The sequence below is a fragment of the Mastigoproctus giganteus genome, chromosome 11, assembly GCF_048544385.1.
Source record: "Mastigoproctus giganteus isolate SK-2022 chromosome 11, ASM4854438v1, whole genome shotgun sequence".
In the NCBI taxonomy this organism is placed as follows: Eukaryota; Metazoa; Arthropoda; class Arachnida; order Uropygi; family Thelyphonidae; genus Mastigoproctus; species Mastigoproctus giganteus.
In genome coordinates this window covers 96,524,733-96,546,063 of record NC_143585.1, presented here as the reverse complement: position 1 = coordinate 96,546,063, position 21,331 = coordinate 96,524,733, and the positions used below count along the sequence as shown (strand labels likewise).

The following is a 21,331-nucleotide window of genomic DNA, read 5'->3' as shown; positions in this document are numbered from 1 at the left end:
AGGTCTTTTCACTTTCACTTTGTTGTAATGTGAGAATAAGTGATCATAATTGGTGCTAGATTTTGGAAATTGATACAGTTGATATCAATTAGATACATAGCTAGAACCATTGATATCAAGTAGACAAATTTGATTCATTCCTTCCTTCTACCTCTGCCTGTGGCTGCTGTTAGTCTATAAATCCCCCCGAAACTAGCAGTTTTCCGACCCACCTAACACTGCCTCGATAGCATCAACAAATATTCTTGCAACCTTTCTATTTAAGTGTATCTTATCCCTGTAGAAACAATCTCTCCTGTTAACAAACACAGACCATGCTGAAAAAAGTTCTACCCCATGAGCCTTGCACAATCTCTCCAGGGCTGAAATTGATTGACAAGGCTCTTATCATATACTCCCTCCTATCATGTCTGGGCAGAATTGCAGACACCTTTAAATTTAACCTTAAGTCACGACGTTTTTTCAACATTGACCTGTACTTGTTAAGTAAGTCCGCAGATCTACTCTTAATGTTATTAGTGCCAACGTGTACAACAATATTACCCTTTGTGCCTTTAAAAGATGATATCTACTCTGCAACGTCATCAACTTTTGTCCCTGGCAGACATACCCTGGTTCTATTCCACCTGTCCTTTTTTGCACAATATATTTCACATCTCCCTGACAATAGAGTCACCGATAATAACTAGCTCCTGTGGGACCACGCATTCTGCTCTGAGGGTTGCAGCTGTGTTGCCTGATGATCAAGTGCAAGCTCTGGCATTGATGTGGGCAGCTGAGAGTTTGATGGATCCCCCAGTTTAAGTCCTTCAAGCTCTCATAAAGGCCTGTAACAATGCTGAGTTGGCGTTGTCGTCACACCACTTACATCGAGCACACACAAAGACATCCCCCCCCCTTGGCAACATCATGTCCCATCCCAAAATATGATAACATATTTGTCTGTCATTTTATATGCCTCAGAGAAGACCATCACAACACTCCAGGATTGTGTACTCTCCCTCCCTGTTTGTTGTTACTTCCCCCTGTTTTTGTAACAATTAATGGGATAAATAAACTTATTTTAAGATGATGACTTTTTTTTTTTTTTCTTTATTGGATTTTTACTGCCCTGTGATGGGTATTGGTACCAAGTGCATGGGATGGTTGGTTGCATCTGGTTACTATTATTATTGCTGTTTGTTGAGGAACTCTCTCTGACTATCCTTCAGGTTGTTCAGGATTGTGGCTTTCTGGATTTCCATGTAAGTGCTCTTTGGTAGGTCTATTGCTACTAGTTTCTTTTGGAGGCTGTTTGGTACCATGCCGGTGGTTGACATGGTGATCTTGGATTGTCATTGCTTGTTCCTTATGCCGCATTTAATTGACTTCCTGTCTTAGGTCTGTGTGCTTCTTGATCTTTTCCTCGTAGGTTTGCTGGAGTTTGTTGGTGTTGGGCACCACTATGTTGATCAGATAGGGTAGTCTTTTCTTTCATGTCAGTTATTATTATTATTAATTTCTTTTAGAATCCATGACTTTTGTTCCAGAGGGTGCATTTTTTTTTTGTTTGTTTGTTTGTTGCCAGTAATTGGTATCCAGATTTAGATTGTTGTTCATGCATTTCTTAACTGTTGTATGATTAGTGATATAAACTAATATATTAATAGTTCTTAAGTTATTTTATTGCTTTTTATATGTTCATAATTTATTATAGGGCACTGACAGGTGCCTCCGTAGCCAGGTGGGCAGGAGCAGCAGTGCGTAGCACACGCTTCTTGATTAGACTGGGATTCGAGCCCATGACCACCAAATACAGAGGATGCGGAAAGGTCAAGGAAGGACCACCGCATATCCCTGGAGCAATATGGCCTCAGTTGCTAATGCTCCTAAAAACCAAAACAACAACAACGGGCACTGACAATAAGGTTTAGCATTAATTGAAGCATATGATGCAAGAAAGCAAGCTTATATAGTATCAGCCAAAAATTTCTTAAAGAAATTTTTTTTAAGTAATATTATTCGCAACATAAGTCTGTTCTATACTAAGCTCATAGGGATTGAGCTTAAGGATTGATTGTAAGTTTATAAGCTGTCTATCTGATTAGCCTTCATATAGTTCATTTCAGTGGAGGACATTACAGAAATTGTCCATTTATTTTTTGGTTTCTCCTGCTTATTAAAATGTATAATTTTGGTTTACTTGAGAAATTATAAGGAAAACTTTGAATGTTGTGAAAAATTACTTTGTTTATATTATAAAACTGAGTGACTGTTTAGTATAAACTATTGAATACTGATATTTCAGCTGTATCAATTTGTTATAAATATGTTGAATGAAATTACTAAAAAAAATTCTTGGTTCAGCCCATGAGGCATAGGAAGGTACCCACAGATCGGAGTGGTCCATCTCGTCCACTTGCCTGTGCTCTTCTTGATTTAATGGTAGAGTTTGTGTGTAGTCACATGCGTAAAAACCTGCCACTGGACCTTTATTTGTAAGTATAATTTTTCTGATTATTGATTTTACACGTATTTCTTGTCTATTTCTTGAAATATGACCTCTCCCCATAATGGTGAAGAATGAATCTCTCCAGTAAAATAAAAAATAAAAGACAAGCTGACCACTGTGTGCAGTATTTGTGAACTGGTAATTGTACCAAGTGTTGGGTGATTGTCAGTGCCTGGAGTGTATATACCTCTAACTGAAACATCATATCTAGTTAGCTGTTCTATAGCTGTTTTGAAAGTACCTTTGGACTAGCAAATTGAGGGAAAAACTATCAGCTATGGTAATTGATATGGTAGAAGGCAGATGCATAGGGTGAAAGAAAGATGAAATATTGTATATGTGCCAATAGACCAGTGACAGTGGAGACATATAACTCATAATATAATTCCAGAGCTGTGAACTATATAGAAGTTATTATTCATCAGATAGTCATTTATGATAGTGAGTTTGTTATCTGTTTTTACATATTTGAACAATGAGGGATGTATTTGATATTTGTTGCTCTTTAGTCACATAGATTGCCTCAACATTGTTTGATTGGCTCACTTGTACCCTGGATGGCTGCAAGTGATTATTAAAAAGGGATTGAAATGCCACTACCACCATCCCTCTTGCTCCCTGAAATTTATGATATGCTTGTAGGAGGTGGTTTTAGGAATAAGATTCCATAGAAGATTGGAATATTTCTTAAAGATCTCTTTAGTCAATACTGTAGTTAGCTGATCTCATTGGTCAGACTTATAGATAAAGTTGAATGAACTGTATGATGAGTATATCAATCACACCAGTCAGTTTTTGCACTATTGTGACCTTCCTTCCTTCCTGCCATGCCATGGCCAAGCCATTATCTATACTTGGGGAGGCTCACCATTATTCATAGAGTGCTTAAATTTTATCTGTTCATTTGAAGTAGCATTAATGATATAAAATCTCAGATTTATTCTTCCCACTATATTTAATAATTCTTCATCTTGGTAATCCCTGTTATAGCAGTTACTATGTATAAACCATGTGTACAAGCAAGTTACAGAAAAACATTGAAGAAATTAAATTTATAAAATACATTCCAAGACATAATTACTAGTGCATAGAAAATTGAAATGACTTATTACAAGGGGAAGGAATAATTATCTTTATAGATAGATTGCTAAATGAGCAAAAAGTAAATAAATTATTAAAAAGCAGTTAGTCCAATTTTTTAAAGAAATACAAAATACTACTAATTTATTATTATCATTAAACAAGTGATTTCCCATAGATTGGGATCATCCCACTAGTAGCCAGTTGAGTCAACAGAAGGTTGTAATAAATAGGATGTTTTTTCTACTTTTTTTTTGTTAATTTAGCAATGAAATTGTAGCAGTAACTTCTTCATCCTATATAAAAAAGTTAGCAATAGTTACTTATGATTACTGTAATTGTGAATTTGCTCCATTCGTAGATGGATTACATGCTGATTTAATTATGGGAGTGATTCCAATTAATTTAATTGTGAGTTTATGAGATTTTGAAATTATGAGAGTGGTTCCAAAAGTAATGCAAGCTGTGCCTAACGCATTAGTTGCTTTGCTTGGGAATTGAAACATTTTAGTTCAATTCTTGGATTGAAGTATATGAAACTGGTAACCCAGTTTCATGTTTCTACCACAATTCATTTTTTGGGATATAGAGTTGAGCTGAGATGAGCTAGCATTTTTAATTTTAAAATGGATGAGGTTGAGTAATGTATGAAGACCAATACTTATATATCAGAATTTAAACTTTATGGTAAACTCGATTGAAATTCACAATCAGTTTAAGTGTGTTTGGTGACAATTCATTAGATAAAAGTACCATGTCTGGATGGGCACAATGTTTTGGAGAAGGCTAAAGAAGATTTTGGATGCCTCAAGCTTGGGAAGACTGATAATTGGAGCTGGTGGCATGTTGACTATCAATGTTGTCACAATTTTGGAAAAAAGACAGTGATAATGAAAAGTCAGGGTAAAATGAGAAATTTCTGTCAAAGCCTACATATCCAAAATCAGCATTTTTATTATAAACTGTAAGTGGACACGAACATTTGGTGAAAACAAGTTGATGTATTATAAATGCTATGGGAAAACAGTGGTTAATAGCCTTAATAAATTAATTTTATTAATTTTAAATATAAAAAAAAAAATCGTGATTGTAATTTGTAATTTTTGATTGTAATTTTTGCAAATGATTGTAATGATTGTAATTTTTGCAAACAAAAATTTTTGTTTGCAAAAATTACAATCATGGGCAAGTCTGAATTGTCAGTGTAACATGAAGGTAATTTTAGAAATATATGATAAATAATAAGTGGATAGTGGATTTTGGCTTATTGTCAGAATGTAATGTCACTTGATTTCTTTTTTAAAAAACTGAAGCAGGCCTCCAATGATTAGCACATCAATCTTGTTTAATTATGTACACGCTGAATTTTATTTATAATTTTTTTCATGTTTACCGTACTAAAATCATAAAAACTACTACACTTATTATCTTCTATTATATACTACATTTATTTTCTATTGTTATGTACTACACTTATTAACTACAGGCAGTTCTCGCTTTACAAATTCCTGGGTTTACGAGTTTTTTTCCCAAGTATCAAGTATCAACAAAATCAAAAATAGGAACATTAATTGCAAAAAATTAATGTTAAACATTCATAAATACCACATTCCATTCCAAACCATGTGCATAGCTATACACTAGAGTGTACCCTGCTTTATGATATTAATTAGTTCCCGAGACACCATTGTATCTTTAAAATATCGTAATGTGAACCCAATAACACATTGTTTTTTGGTAATTCGTTTCAAGATCTCGGAAGTTGAAATTTTCGCTGTATAACTAAGCTCTATTTATCTCTCTTAAATGTCATTTTTAAGGTCACAAGTGTGACCTTAAGGCCATATAAAAAGTCGTGAGCGTGGTTTGTAAATTGTATTAGTTACCAATTCAAATCATTAAAATGCACTACATTTTCATCATTATAATATGTTCCGTTATAAGAATCAATTTTAAATGCTTTGTGATATTTTTCTAAAGCACATTTCTGGAGGTCACAACCATAAAACGATAAAAACAGTTTGCACCTTCTGTTTATTGGACTTTTTCTGTTACTACAAGCAATTATAAACAGGTAGTAAACTCGATCTTCTTGCATTTGCGAAAATACCGATAGCTGGAATTGTATGGTTTTTTACATATGGTGAAATGTGTTTCCCCTTTACTGAAATCTTCAATCGTATAAAAAACATAAATAAATTTTCAGAATCTTCTCTTCGTTCCTTTTTTTCTTTGTAAACTTGTTACTCCACGCGAATTGTGTTAGTTATAATTTGTGTGCGCCATTAAAAAATGCTTATGCATGCAATTGTAAAAGAGAAGATTATCTTGAAAACAAATGCCTCTTGAAGCATTTCTGAAGAAGATGACTCCTTGTGCAACACACCAACGAGTGCAGAGCCATAATGAGTGATCATTTAGTTGATGATGAAGAATAAACATTCTTTAACATTTGTAAGGTGTAAATAATTTCTCTAAAAATTAATGTTAAACATTCATAAATACCACATTCCATTCCAAACCATGTGCATAGCTATACACTAGAGTGTACCCTGCTTTATGATATTAATTAGTTCCCGAGACACCATTGTATCTTTAAAATATCGTAATGTGAACCCAATAACACATTGTTTTTTGGTAATTCGTTTCAAGATCTCGGAAGTTGAAATTTTCGCTGTATAACTAAGCTCTATTTATCTCTCTTAAATGTCATTTTTAAGGTCACAAGTGTGACCTTAAGGCCATATAAAAAGTCGTGAGCGTGGTTTGTAAATTGTATTAGTTACCAATTCAAATCATTAAAATGCACTACACTTTCATCATTATAATATGTTCCGTTATAAGAATCAATTTTAAATGCTTTGTGATATTTTTCTAAAGCACATTTCTGGAGGTCACAACCATAAAACGATAAAAACAGTTTGCACCTTCTGTTTATTGGACTTTTTCTGTTACTACAAGCAATTATAAACAGGTAGTAAACTCGATCTTCTTGCATTTGCGAAAATACCGATAGCTGGAATTGTATGGTTTTTTACATATGGTGAAATGTGTTTCCCCTTTACTGAAATCTTCAATCGTATAAAAAACATAAATAAATTTTCAGAATCTTCTCTTCGTTCCTTTTTTTCTTTGTAAACTTGTTACTCCACGCGAATTGTGTTAGTTATAATTTGTGTGCGCCATTAAAAAATGCTTATGCATGCAATTGTAAAAGAGAAGATTATCTTGAAAACAAATGCCTCTTGAAGCATTTCTGAAGAAGATGACTCCTTGTGCAACACACCAACGAGTGCAGAGCCATAATGAGTGATCATTTAGTTGATGATGAAGAATAAACATTCTTTAACATTTGTAAGGTGTAAATAATTTCTCTATTATTATAATTTGCTTGATTTTACAGGCTATGTTTTCATTTCTTTCGATAAATCAATCATTGTTTAAACATAAACTAATTAGCTAACTAATTTCATTGTTGAAAACGTAACCCCTATTTTTAACCTTATGTCTATGGGAAATAAATTCCCCCTTTATGAGTGCATGCTAGGAATGAATTTGTTGTTTTGTTTGTTTGGAGCATTAGCAATTAAGGCCATATTGCTCGAGGATATGCGGTGGTTATTCCCTGAATGACCTTTCCGCATCTTCCGTATTTGGTGGTGATGGGCTCGAACCCCGGTCTAATCAAGAAGCATGTGCTACACACTGCTGCTCCTTCCCACCTGGCTACGGAGGCGCCCTAGGAATGAATTAACTCATATATTAACAAATTAACGAATAAAGTCTAGAACTACCCGTACTGTTATGTACTATATTTATTATCTACAATGAAGCTCATTGAATTTATGATTTCATCAGCAAAAGCATAAATTCAGTGAATTGATAGGTGACACTTCTGTAGCTGTCCTTTCTGATGGATTAATGGATAGATAATAATAATAAGTTTTTATATAATAATATTAATAATGATTTTTAACTGTAGAATATGCAATGTGACTTTTTTAAAATATAATCCAAAGAGAAAACTCATAAAGCGGGAATTTATTTCTCATAGATGTAATGTTAAAATTAGGGGGGTTATGTTCTCAAAAATAAAATTAGTTAGCTAATTAATTTATGCTTAAACAATGATTGATTTATTCAAAGAAATAAAAACAGCTTGTAAAATCAAGCAAATTATAATAATAAAGAAATTATTTATGACTTACAAATGTTAAAAAATATTTATTCTTCATCATCATCATCAACTAAATGCACACTCGTTGATCACTCGTTGTTGGCTCAGCACTTGTTGTTGGTTTGTTGGAAGCACAAGGAATCATCTTCCTCAGAAATGTGTCAAAAGGTGTTTGTTTCTAAGATAGTCTTCTCCTTTCTTTATAAATTTCATGACAGCATGTATAAACATTTTTTAAATCTATAGCAACATTCCTAGTATGTTCCAAATTTGAACCTTTTGACTCAAAAATCTCAGTTGCTTTTTCTATGTGTTAGTAATAGTAATAGAAATCATGGCATGTACAAGAAAGCAAGCATATGAGCTTATGTAGTATTAGCCAAAAAAAAAAAAAAAAAAATTCACACAACCATTCCCTCTAAATGTTTGTCCAGTTCCTCCTTAAATTTATTTAACCTATCAACTTCCACAACGACAGATGGAAGTTTGTTCCAGCAGTTAACCACCCGCTGGCTAAAGGCAAATCTATTCTACAGCTGTCTTTCCTCAATTTGAATTTATGCCCCCTACGTTTGTAATCTGAACAAGTGGAAGAATCCCATTAGAATCCAGCGTACTCAACCCATTCAAGGCCTTATACACTTCAGTCAGATCACCTCACAGGTGCCTAGTCTCCAGCCACTGCAATTTGCAGAACTTAAGCCTCTCTTGGTAAGAGGATCCTTTCATTCCCTTCACCAATCTTGTTGCCCTTCTCTGTACATGCTCAAGAAAATCTACATCCTTTCTAAAATGAGACCTCCAGACCTGTACGTAGTACTCAAGGCGTGGCCTGACCACTGCCTTATACAGAGGCACAATCAGCTCCTTTTCCCTACTAGCAAAATTCCTGTATATCATTGACAAAACCCCATGATCTACTCTTGCAGCCTGTCTGTGTTGTTCAGAAAACTTCATATCTTACTGCACAATTACTCCCACGTCTTTGTAACCCCAGAGTAATGTTGGTACATTCCTCTGAGGTTACTTCTACCCATATGCAGTACTTTGCATTTGTCAATATTAAACTTCAGATGCCACTTCTGAGCCCATCTACCTAACTTTTCTAGATCCTGTTGCAGTAGCATACTGTCTTTACTATCATTAACAACTTTTCTAACCTTTGTATCATCTGCAAACTTGGACATTAAGCCTGATATACCTTCATCGATATCATTAATAAATACACAATGACAATGGCCCCAGCACGAACCCTAGGGTACTCCACTAATAACATTAGTCCATATAGAGCAGTGTCAATTTATTATCACTTTCTGTCATCTCCCACTCAACCATCCCTTTATCCATTGCAGCAACTGGTCCTTAATGCCATACTGCTCCAATTTGTACCCTCTTCCATGTGCAACAGTATCAGAAGTTTCCAGAAATCCAAGTATATGATATCAATATTATTTTTGCATCCGTTTCCTTTGTGACCACTTCGTAGTGTCCAATCAGAATGGTTAGACAAGGCTTCCCCTTAATAGACCCATGCTGTGTCTGAACTATTACTGCAGTCTTATCTAGGTGATCCTGCACAGCTCCATTATTTTCACCAGAACAGGTCTATAATTATTTGCGTCACCCTTTGATGAATCCCCTTTGTGAATTGGGGATACATTTGCACATCTCCAGTCCATGGGGACCTCCCCTGAATCTAAGGATGCTCTCATAATTATGGCTAAGGCTTTGCTTACTTCCCTCGCTCCCTCTTTCAATATAATTGGATAGATTCCATCTGCCCCAGGTGCCTTTTTTATGTTTAACTTCAACAATTTCTCCTCCACTTTGCGCTCTGTTATTTCAAAATCATTTAGCTCCCTGTTAGCATTTAGTAAACTTCTTTCCTTACAGAATTCCTCATGTGTGAATGTAGATGAAAATACTGATTCAGTTTGTTGGCTATCTGAGCAGGATCATCAACAGTCGAACTGCCAACATCAAGTGATTCATCCCCTTCCTTCTAGAGTTTGCATAAGCAAAGAAGTCTTTGTTGTTTTTCTTTGCATCTTTTGCCAAGGTTTTCTTGTAATCAGCCTTCACTTGCCTGACTTCCTTTGTGACTTGATTACGGACTAGCTTATATCTGCCATTGGCTTCTGTGTCACCTGATACTTTATATGTATCCCATGCATTTTTCTTCTCTGCCACGAGCCCCATTAGTTCATCTGACTTTCATTTAGGTCTAAATCTTGAACAGCATTTCTTAGTTGGTATGAAAAGCCTTGTAGCTTCCAAGATTAGTTTCTTGAAGGCTTCCCATTTAGAATTCACTGTTTTTAAAATCATCAGTTGATCCAACTGTATAGAATTTAAAAAATTCTATACAGTGGGATTATATAAAAATTAAAAAAATTCTTTACAAAAGCAAAAACCCTTCCCTTTACCCCTGATTGATAGTTACATGTTTAAATGAAATCCACATCAGTACACTGTGATCACTGTCACCTAGTGGTTCCTTTATCTGTAAATTCCCAATGCACGAGTCATCACTGCTGATAATCAGCTCAAGAGTATTACCCACATTGGCGTCCCCTCGAACAAATTGCGGTAGAAAACAATCCTCCAATAAATCCACAAAAGTCTTGCTAACGTGCAAGTGACCAACCCAAAGTTCCAGTCAATATCTGGAAAGTTAAAATCCCCCATTACAAGACCTTCCGATTTACTGGCACACTGTTTCTCTGCACAGTTGTTCGTTGTACTCATAAGAGTCATTAGGCCTATAACATACTCCTACTCTCATTTTACCTTTCCCAGTGTTTAGCATTAGCATAGGCACATGATGCAAGAAAGCAAGCTTATATAGCATCAGCCAAAAAAAAAAAAAAACACCCTTATTTTACCCATCCACTCGCTCCAAATGTTTGTCAAGTTCTGCCTTGAATCTGTTTAAGCTATCAACTTCTACAATGACAGATGGAAGTTTGTTCCAGCAATCAACCACCTGCTGGCTAAAGGCAAACTTCTGCACATCTATCCTACAACCGTCTTTCCTCAATTTGAATTTATGTCCTCTCAGGTGATTATTCTAAGCAAGAGGAAGAATCCCATCAACATTGAGCATGCTCAAACCATTGAAGGCTTTATACACCTCAATCAGATCACCTCGCAGGTGCCTTGTCTCCAGACACTGTAATTTGCAAAACTTAAGCCTTTCTTTGTAAGAGCAACCCATTCACTAATCTTGTTGCCCTTCTCTGTACTCATTCCAACAGCTCTACATCCTTCTTAAAATGAGGCCTCCAGACCTGTATATAGTACTCAAGGTGTGACCTGACAAGGGGATTTTATGTCGCACAAAACTGTCCCAACATTGTACTAGCCACCCATGTCAACTGGATGCACTTCCTTAAATATTGTGTTTCTTAACTAACAGTATAACCTCTCTTCCCGTCCTACCCTGTCTATATTCTTTCTGTACACATTGTACTCCCCAAATTCCAATTATGCACTGCTTATATCTGTGTGACACCATGTCTCTGATATCCCAACAATATCTGCCTTTGATGCCTTGATCAGCACTTGAAATTCAACAAATTTATTTACTTTACTTCTAGCATTGGTGTATATGTAAGTATACATGCACTTGTTCTTACTTTTAGTTACCCTAACAAAGCCCATGTATTTACTTGTTCCATGATGATTCTCAGCAGCTCTTGAAATCCCAAGCATCTTGCTCTTTAGGCTGCTGCTTATTACAATAGAAGCAGTGCAAGAATTGCTTTCTCCTCTGCGTTTGGCTACTGTTAATCTTTTAGTCTGTAAATCCCCCTAAGCTAGTAGTTTTTTGACCCACCTAACACTGCCTCGATAGCATCAGCAAATATTCTTGCAACCTTTCTATTTAAGTGTATCCCTTCCCTGTAGAAGCAGTCTCTCCTGTTAGTAAGCACAAACCATGCTTCTACCCCATGAGCCATGCACAATCTCTTCAGGGCCAAATTGATTGACACGGCTCTCATTATATACTCCCTCCTATCATGTCTGGGCATTCTGCCCAGACACCAGACATGATAGAAGGGAGTATATAATGAGAGCCTTTTTTTCAAATTCAACCTAGCTCGCTACTTTGTCTGGGCAGAATGCAGGTACTTTCAAATTCAACCTAGCACACAACTTTTTTGAAACATTGACTTGTACTTGTTAAATAAATCTGAAGATCTCTTACTCTTATGGTCTAAAATGAATATAAAATATGTAAAATGAATAACACTGACAGACAGAAGGTATCCAATCACCATAATGAATATAAGTGATAGGCACGAGTGTTTTTAAGTGATAATAAAAGAGTGAAGAAATATAGAAAAAAGAGGGTAAAATGTTAATAGAGAGAAGTAGTGCTATATATATTAGAAAAAATTATTAGAATTATGCAAAAATAAAAATATAAATATATTGTTGTAATATATCACAATATATTTATTGTGATGCATATGTCATAATCATGACATATATATGACATATCCTGATGTCATAATCATGAGTCACCCCATCAGAATTGCATAATAACAAAAAGATGACAATATAGAGCCTCTTGTTTCTAATGCAAAGTACATATCCGGTAAGGCAATGGTCAGGCCACGCCTTGAGTACTGCGTACAGGTCTGGAGGCCTCATTTTAGGAAGGATGTAGATTTGCTTGAGCGTGTACAGAGAAGAGCAACACGATTGGTGAGGAGAATGAAGGGATTCTCTTACCAAGAGAGGCTTAAGTTCTGCAAATTGCAGTGGCTGGAGACTAGGCACCTGCGCGGTGATCTGATTGAGGTCTATAAGGCCTTGAATGGGTTGAGCACGCTGAATTCTGATGGGATCCTTCCACTTGTTCAGATTACGAACCTACGGGGACATAAGTTCAAATTAAGAAAGGACAGATGTAGAATAGATGTGCGGAAATTTGCCTTTAGCCAGCGGGTGGTTAATTGCTGGAACAAACTTCCATCTGTCGTTGTGGAAGTTGATAGGTTAAATAAATTTAAGGAGGAACTGGACAGGCATTTGGAGGGAATGGAGTGATTTTTTTTTGGCTGATGCTGCATAAGCTCCTACACTTGCTTTCTTGCATCATGTGCCACTACTACTACTACTATGTGTGCTTTGCATTAATGCCACCCTGTGGTTTATGGTTGGCTCGACAGAGGAACAAGGGAAACATGGAAGACAGTAAAAAAGCTTACTTAACCAGCAGCATGACTAGGTCAACCTGAAACTAAGGAGAAAGTGTAGCAGAAATGCCTAGATATAAAAATAAGAAGTAGTTAAAAAACAAAAAGAGATGTTAAATTTATGTTAAATTCACACAAAAGGGAAAAAGAAATAAATACATAACGTACAAAGTAGCAAGAAAAGGTTGCTAAAACTTTGTGAAGGAGAAAAAAGGTAGTATAGCGAGAATATAGTTTCTTGCTGTGCATTCAGAAAACAAATAGTTCATGAGAAATAAGCTATAAGAAATAAGAAGAGTATAGAAAAGTAAAGAAAATACAGAATAAATGGGATGGCTCATTTCCACAACAATAGATGGAAGCCTGTTCCACCAATCAACTACCTTCTGGCCAAAGGCAAACTTCCGCACATCTATTCTACAACTATCCTTCCTCAATTTGAAACTGTGCCCCCTCAGGTTCTTAGTCTAAGCAAGAGGAAGAATCCCATCAGCATTCAGCTTGCTCAATCCATTCAAGGTCTTGTACACCTCAATCAGATCACCTCGCAGGTGCCTACTCTCCAGGTGCTGCAATTTTCAGAACTTAAGCCTTTCTTGGTAAGAGCACCCCTTTGTTCCCCCTCACCAATCTTGTTTCCCTTCTTTGTACTTGTTCTCTACATCCTTCCTAAAATGAGGCTTCCAGACATGTACACAGTACTCTGTGTGGCCTGACCATTGCCTTGTATAACAGGATAATCACCTCCCTGTCCCTGCTAGCAAAATTCCTGTATATCATTGACCAGACTCCATGACCTGCCCTGGCAGCTCGTTCGCACTGCTCAGCGAACTTCATATTTGACTGCACAATTATCCCTAGGTCTTTTTCACTTTCTACTTTCCTGAGTGTAGTACCACACATTTGGTACATTTCTCTTCGGTTATTGCTACCCATATGCAGTACTTTGCATTTGTCAATGTTAAACTTCAGTTGCCACTTCTCAGCCCATTTTCCCAACATCTAGATCCAGTTGGAGTAGCATACTGTCTTTACTTTCGTTAATAATTCTGCCAACTTTTGTATCATCAGCAAACTTGGACATTAAACTTGATATACCTTCATCGATATCATTGATAAATATACAGAACAATAATGGGCCTAACACCGAACCCTGGGGAACTCCATTAATAAAATTTGTCCCGAAGAACGGTTTCCATTGATTACCACTCTCTGTCATCTCCCACTCAACCGTCCCTTTATCCATTGCAGCAACTTACCCTTAATGCCTACCTCTCCAATTTGTACAGCAGTCTTTCATGTGCAACAGTATCAAAAGCTTTCCTGAAATCCAAGTATATGATATCAGAATTATTTTTGGCATTTAGTTCCTTTGTGACCACATCATAGTATCCAATCAAATTGGTCAGACAAGACCTCCCTTTAACAAACCCATGCTGTGTCTTAACTATTACTGCAGTCTTGTCTAGATGATCCTGCAATGCTTCTTTAAACAGTGATTCCATTATTTTCCAGTGATTCCATTATTAAAGGTAGTATATAATTTTAATGTTTGTCTTTTTAATGCATAGCAAGAATATAGTTTCTTGCTATGCATTAAAAAAACAAATAGCTCATGAGAAATAAGAAGAAGAGTATAGAAAAGTAAAGAAAATATAGAATAAATGGGATGGCTCAGTTATTTTGGGAATGCAAATCCTATTCCTAAGAAAGTTCTGGGATCATGAATTTAATGAGAGAATAATAGTTAAAAAAAAAAAAAAAAAAAAAAAAAAAAAAGCCAACAAAGTGGTCAAAGGTACAGTAATCTGTATTTAAGTACAAGCATTCTGTGTTATGCATTCATAGATACAGGCTTTCCACACTGTAGGACCCTGGAACGAGTAGGTGTATGAATATATACAGAATGTACAAACCCAGAAAATGAGACGGGGAAAAAAGTTAACTGAATAACCTGCTGAGCTAGAAATATAACAGCATAATCAAAATAAAAAAAGGTTAAAAGAAAATATAATTGGATAAGAATAAATGCAAGCTAGTTAAGAATTTGATTAATATGAATATAATCAAGTAATAATTTTTTAAAACTGATAATATTTAAGGGCCTTATGTAAGTGATACTGCAGATTAGTCAAGGAGAATAAATTACCACTAAGTTTAAAGATAGAATTTTCTAATGTTAGTGAATGCAATATTGGAATTTCTACAAATAGTTGCAATCCTGATACCCTGAGAAAGAATGATATTGGAATGAACACTTTTTGAAATATTAGATAGCCAATGTGTAAAGTTAACCACATTAAAAAGGTTAACAATTGTAGTTTTAACAATATTAGTGTTTCCAAGGCAAGTTTTGGGGATATAGATGGCCAAAAACATTAAGAAAATTTTATACAATTGAGCACACATAAATCATCAACATATCTAAGTATAAGAATGTCCTGGGGAAAAGTGACTTCAAACCAATAATGGTATAGGTTAACAATAATACATGAGGCAGGGCTGGCCATTGGCATCCCTTGAATTTGTTGATAAAACCATATTTCCATCAAAGACAAAGTTATTGAAAACACATATTCCAAAATGTGACATTGATTTAATTACCTGTTTATATTCCTGTTAGATTTTCTGTTGAACAGTTTTTGGATTATTCAGATTGATGCTGGTGAAAAGACTATGAAAGTCAAATTTTTGTATATCTGTAATTTTAGTGGCATGTAAAGCATTCAAAACAGGTAGATTATTAAGTATTATTTTATCAGTAATTAAATTGTCCAGAATGGGCTTAAGTAATTGCTCTAATGTTTTTCCAGGAATCTGGGCATAACTGTTTCTGCAGGAGGTTTTAAACCTGAAGCTTACAGTGTTTTGTGAAATTTAAGAATAAAATATGCATAAGGAAAATTATAATTATTTATGTTTAATTTCAATATTTTGTTCAATGCCAATAATTTTTTGGTAATGATATTGTGAGATGACAAAATAGACTTGTGTCACTGGACTGAAGCTCTTTCCTTAAAATATAAGCATAAAAAGCTTTATAGATAAAGGCATAATTATTGGAAGCTTTATCTATGGGATAATAATAAAATGAATATACATAAATGAATAAGTATGAAATATAATCCTGAAATAAGTTTATTTCTTACTTTTCCTGGCGTTTTATATAGCGCATAGATTCTGTACCTTGCTAGTAATATATATACTTATTTCATGAATGTGATGTCTATAATGGACAGAAAATTGTCAAACTCACATCCAATAAAAAATAAATCTTATTTACATTATTTATGGGAAAACAATCATTCTGTGAGTTTCTTTTTCTGGATTCCAATACACACTGGAATCACAAGTAATGAGTGTGCAAATCAAAGAGCTAAACAACCAGATACCATAGCATATACATGTTGCCAAGTTCTGTGTGTGTATATATATATTTTCTGATTCATGGCTAATGAATATGTAGAGACAAAATCGCTAAAACTGTTTTAAAAATTTAATTATTCCAAATCAAATGCAAACCACAATCATGGAATTCCAGCTTCAGATAAACACACCCACACACCCACCCCTAATCCTCTTGTTTCGACCCTTGAGGGACAGTCTACTCTATGTATGCATTGTTTGCTGTAAACTTACAGTCAAGCATATTCTTTTGGAATGTGTGTACTATTCCCATTACAGAAAAACTACTCATCACTCTCTTGCAAGGAAGCAAAGCTTATACAGTATCAAAAAGCTTTTTTATCCTTGTCATTTGCCCAATCTTTCTAATAATTTGCCCAAATATTCATGAATGTATTCATACTTCTCACTGCTACACTAAAATATGTCTCAGATTTACTTGACACTGATGTAGTGTATGCTTAGGTCACATTAAGCTGCAGGGAAGAAACAGTTAGCATATTAGTATCCTCCTTAAAATTCTTATATTGTCTCAAGTTTAGATTATTTTGTCGTACTAATCAGTGCTGACCCTCTAGTCCTTTTTAGGAACTGAGGGGGAGCAACCCCTTTTAATGCTTGCACCCACCAAGAACCATCCATGTGACTAATTATTACAATTATTAATGTAAAAAACAATATATTTTTATTTTTAATGTTTAAATAGTCATCTTAATGGGTTTATCAACAAGGTTATTTTTAATTTGAATGAGAAGTAATGCCATCTGAATTAAATAATAATGATTAAATCAATGGCATCAGGAATGACATGTTTAATTATTTAATAATATCAAACATGATATTATAGTTGTATTAATTAATAATTTTAATTATTGCAATATTAATTAAATTATAAAATAATTATAAAATGATGTGGAGTTAGTAAGACTATCCCGTTCTCTCTTATTTATCTGTAACCAGCAGAAAACTGCTTACTTAATGCAATGATCTCAATGCTCACAGCAGAATGAACTTTGCCTTTGTGCCCTGTTATTGCATTACTTTCCAGCAAATTACACCACCAAAAAGTTAATGTGGCATTTATTTAAAGGATGATGTAATGACTGAATGCCAGATTAACCTTTTGGTGCTATAACATTTCCAAAAAGTTACTCTGCTAATTACTCTAGTATAAACAAATGTGTTTGAAAGTGGTGTGACACCAGGGAAACTGTTTGTGAAGGCAACATTTTTTCAGCTGTGAGTATTAAGACCACTATTAATGAAGCAGTTTAATATAGCTGGCCAAAAAGTACATATGAGAGGGCAGGATAGTCCTCCCCTAAATCCATATAATTCGATAAAGCCAAATGGCATTACATATTTTATATAATAATTTAAATTTGCAGACACAGATTAATGTTTAAATAGTTATTAACTTTTACAAACTATAATTAAAACTTAAGATAATGGTTAAAGGCTGATGTGAAACTATAACTTTACAGAACATTGCACATTTCATCACCAACCAAATTTTATGGAAGGATCATCATCATCATCAGCCATTTTCAATCCACTGCAGGATGAAGGCCTCTCCAGCAACTTTCCAGTTCCTTCTGTTTTGAGCACTGGCCATCCATTTACTACCCACAAACTCATGAATTTCATCTATCCATCTCTGCCTTTGTCTTCCAGGTTTTCTTCTAGCTCCTCTTGGATACCATTCTGTTATTTTCTTAGTCCATCTGTCATCATGTCTTTGAGCTATGTGTCCTGCCCAAGACCATTTTAGTTCTTTAGTTTTGATAAGAATGTCCTTTACTTGAGTTTGTTGCCTAATCCATGTGTTTCTCTTCTTATCTAACAGTCTGATTCCCAATATGATTCGTTCCATTCTTCGCTGTGTAGTTCTCAGCTTCTCCTCCATTCTTTTGGTGAGTGCCCAAGTTTCACTTCCATAAGTCACAGTGGGGAGTATACATTGGTTCATTATTTCTGGATTCCATTACGATTTCATTTACGTTTCAGACAAACTGGGATATTGCTCTTCAGTATGTGACAATATTTCCTGAATGCTATACATCCAAAATTTATTCTTCTCTTGACTTCCAGCCATTTATCATTATTACAGCTAATAACTTGTCCCAGATAAGTATATGACATCACCTTTTCAATTACTGCTCCTTCAATTATTATTTCCCTTTCTGTGGCATACTTGTTCATCATTACTTTTGTTTTAGCCATATTCATCTTTAGTCTAAAATTCTTACTAGCTGTGCATAACTGATTAAGATTTTCCTCTAATTCTTTGGGATCATGGCTTATGACCACAATGTCATCTGCAAATCGTAAATGGTTTAGGTACTCTCCGTTCACATTGACTCCTTTCTGCGACCAGTCTAATCTTCTGAAAGCTTCCTCAAGGGCAGCAGTAAACAGCTTCGGAGATATTGTGTCTCCTTGTCGAACTCCTTTCTCAATTTTAAATTTCCTACTGTCTTTGTCTAGTCTAATAAAGGAAGTAGCACTCTCATATATTTTCTTCAAAATCATAATATATGGGGGGTATCAATGCCTTGTCTTTCCAGTGCCCGAAACATTGCCTTATGCTGTATGGAGTCAAATGCCTTTTCATAATCTACAAATGTCAGGCATAATGGTGTTTTATATTCATTTGCTTTCTCCATTAGCTGTGATATTACGTGAAGGTGATCCATAGTTGAGAATCCTGTCCTAAAGCCAGCTTGCTCTTTCGGTTGATTCTCATCAAGTATTCTTTCTAATCTGTTAGTAATGACCCTTGTGAACAACTTGTAGATGTGGGATAACAAGCTAATTGGTCTATAATTTCCAATTTCTGATTTATCTCTTTTCTTATGCAGCAAAACTATGATTGCATTATTCCACTGCTTAGGCATCACACCTTTTCTAATGCACTTTGTGAAGAGCCTTGCCAGTTTTTGTGTTATGTCTCTTCCTCCCAATTTTAGCAACTCTACAGTAACTTCATCTTCCCCCGGGGCTTTCTGATTCTTCATTTTCTTCAATGCATGTTCTACCTCATCAGGAAGAATATCGGGTATGTCGTATGTGTTGCTACTTTGCAATCCATCTTCCCCACTTCTGGCATCATTCCCCTGCTCCTTGTATAATTCTCTATAGTAGTCTTCTGCTATTTGAATTATGCCTTCTCTGCTGTTTATAAGTACACCATCGCTATTCTTCAGTTTCAGTATCATTTGTCTTTCTGTATTACTGCTTATGGCTGCTGATTTAAATCCTTTGTTTTCCCTTAATGCTTGTTCTACCTTTCTTGTGTTAAATCTTCTTATGTCCTCTCTGAGTCTCTTTCTAATGGCTTTGCATAACTCAGTATACTCAATTTTCTCCCTGTCAGTGTTTTTCTTGCTTTTCATTTGTCGTCTTCGGTTCATCATGACAAGTGTTTCTTGACTAATTTTTTCTTCTTTGGATTTCTTTTTCCCTATAGTTTTCTTGGGCTTTATCACTTTCAAAAAGTTGTAATATTCCTTGTTGATATCTTGGTCCTCAGCAGTCTGCAGAAGCTCAAATTTATTCTTAAGTTCCAGTACATATCTGCAAGTTTTGATGTGGTCATGACATAATATAATGACATCAGGCTCAATTCAATCTTAGATACACTATAGGTAGAAGTTTGTTCAATAAGTTATTCTCTGACTAAATGTGAATTTCCACTCATCTGTTCTGCAACAATCCTTTTTCAGTTTAATGTCCTTTTGTGTGTTTTGTCTGAGAAAGAATGCACTTCAATTGGGTCACCACATGATGCATAGTTTCAGGACACTGCAATTTACAGAAAGTAGTCTTGCTTGCCTTTGCCAGCTCTTAAATCAAATTCTAACAAATTTAAAATGAACAGATGCTGTTTGAGTTCTTTAACTAATTCAGCTGTGTTTATTGATAGAGTTCACAATAGCAACATGGATCAAGATGTTTTCTTACAAACCGAACCATTCATCTTCCTCCACTCCAATGTTTCAGTCAAACTCCAAAAAATCAGAATTTATTGAACATTTTGAAAAATAGGATTTATCTTCAGCTTAACAAACAATTTTTTTGTTAAGTCTAAAATATGTGAGATCATGTAGGGCAATACTGTAAGCTCTGTTCAAGATATTTTAAGCATCTCTAAGTATTTTAAAGCTAAAAGAAAAATACTCTGGTTTCCACTCTTTCACTCTTTTTGTGTAATTTGTGATTCATAAGACATATTAGAAGTTTTAAACAAATTTTATTTTTGTGCAAGGTTAATATTTTTTGTAATGTATGTGGGTACAAGAGGAATTTTACTTTCAATATTTTATTAGGAGGTCTTTTGGAGTTATCCATCGTATGCTATGTTATCAAAAGAAGTGCCGTATCAGATTGCAATATAATTGGAAAGAATTATGGACTGGTAAATATTGTTGTTGTTATCTTATGTTATCTTATAGAATGATTTGAACTTGAAATATTTATTTTGGTACTACCATCTGAAATAATAATAGCATTGGCAAAAATTTGAAATCATGCACTATATATGAGGTGTGATCAAAAAGTTTGGGGACTGAACTAGTATTTTGAAAATGGTGATGCTTACTGGCTGCTTGGATGGATCTCCTACAAAGTAGTGTCCTTGACACTGTACACCAATTTCAAATGCTTCTGCAACTTCTGAAAGCATTGCTGTTGTTATGTCCTGAATAATTTTCAGTTGTTGCAAATCTTTGGCCTTTCAAGGGGCCTTTAAGCTTAGGGGAAAAAAAAATTGGAGGAAACAAAATCTGGTGAGTATGACAGTTGGTGGGACCACAGTGATGGAATTCTTTGAACGAAATTCTTGAATAAAAAGCTTGTGTGAAGGGTCATTGTCATGATATAAGTGCCAATTCTGTGAAGCCCATTTTTTTAAAGCGATTTCTTGGAACAGAATTGCACTAATTTCCATAGAACAACTGTTTTATAGTGTTC

General features: G+C 34.9%; 1 protein-coding gene across 4 annotated transcripts in view; it reads left to right on the top strand.

Annotated features, from left to right (window-relative positions):
* LOC150078282 (armadillo-like helical domain-containing protein 3) overlaps positions 1 to 21,331 on the top strand; it is a 405,573-nt gene that overhangs the window by 251,254 nt on the left and 132,988 nt on the right. For all 4 annotated transcript variants that reach the window (XR_016547653.1, XM_090385517.1, XM_090385515.1 and 1 more), the window contains exons 19-20: positions 2,347 to 2,477; positions 20,689 to 20,777. Coding sequence is in view for 3 of the 4 variants with exons in the window: in XM_090385517.1 (XP_090241643.1) it covers positions 2,347 to 2,477; positions 20,689 to 20,777 (220 nt within the window). In the remaining variant the exon portion in view is untranslated. The remainder of the gene's footprint in view (positions 1 to 2,346; positions 2,478 to 20,688; positions 20,778 to 21,331) is intronic.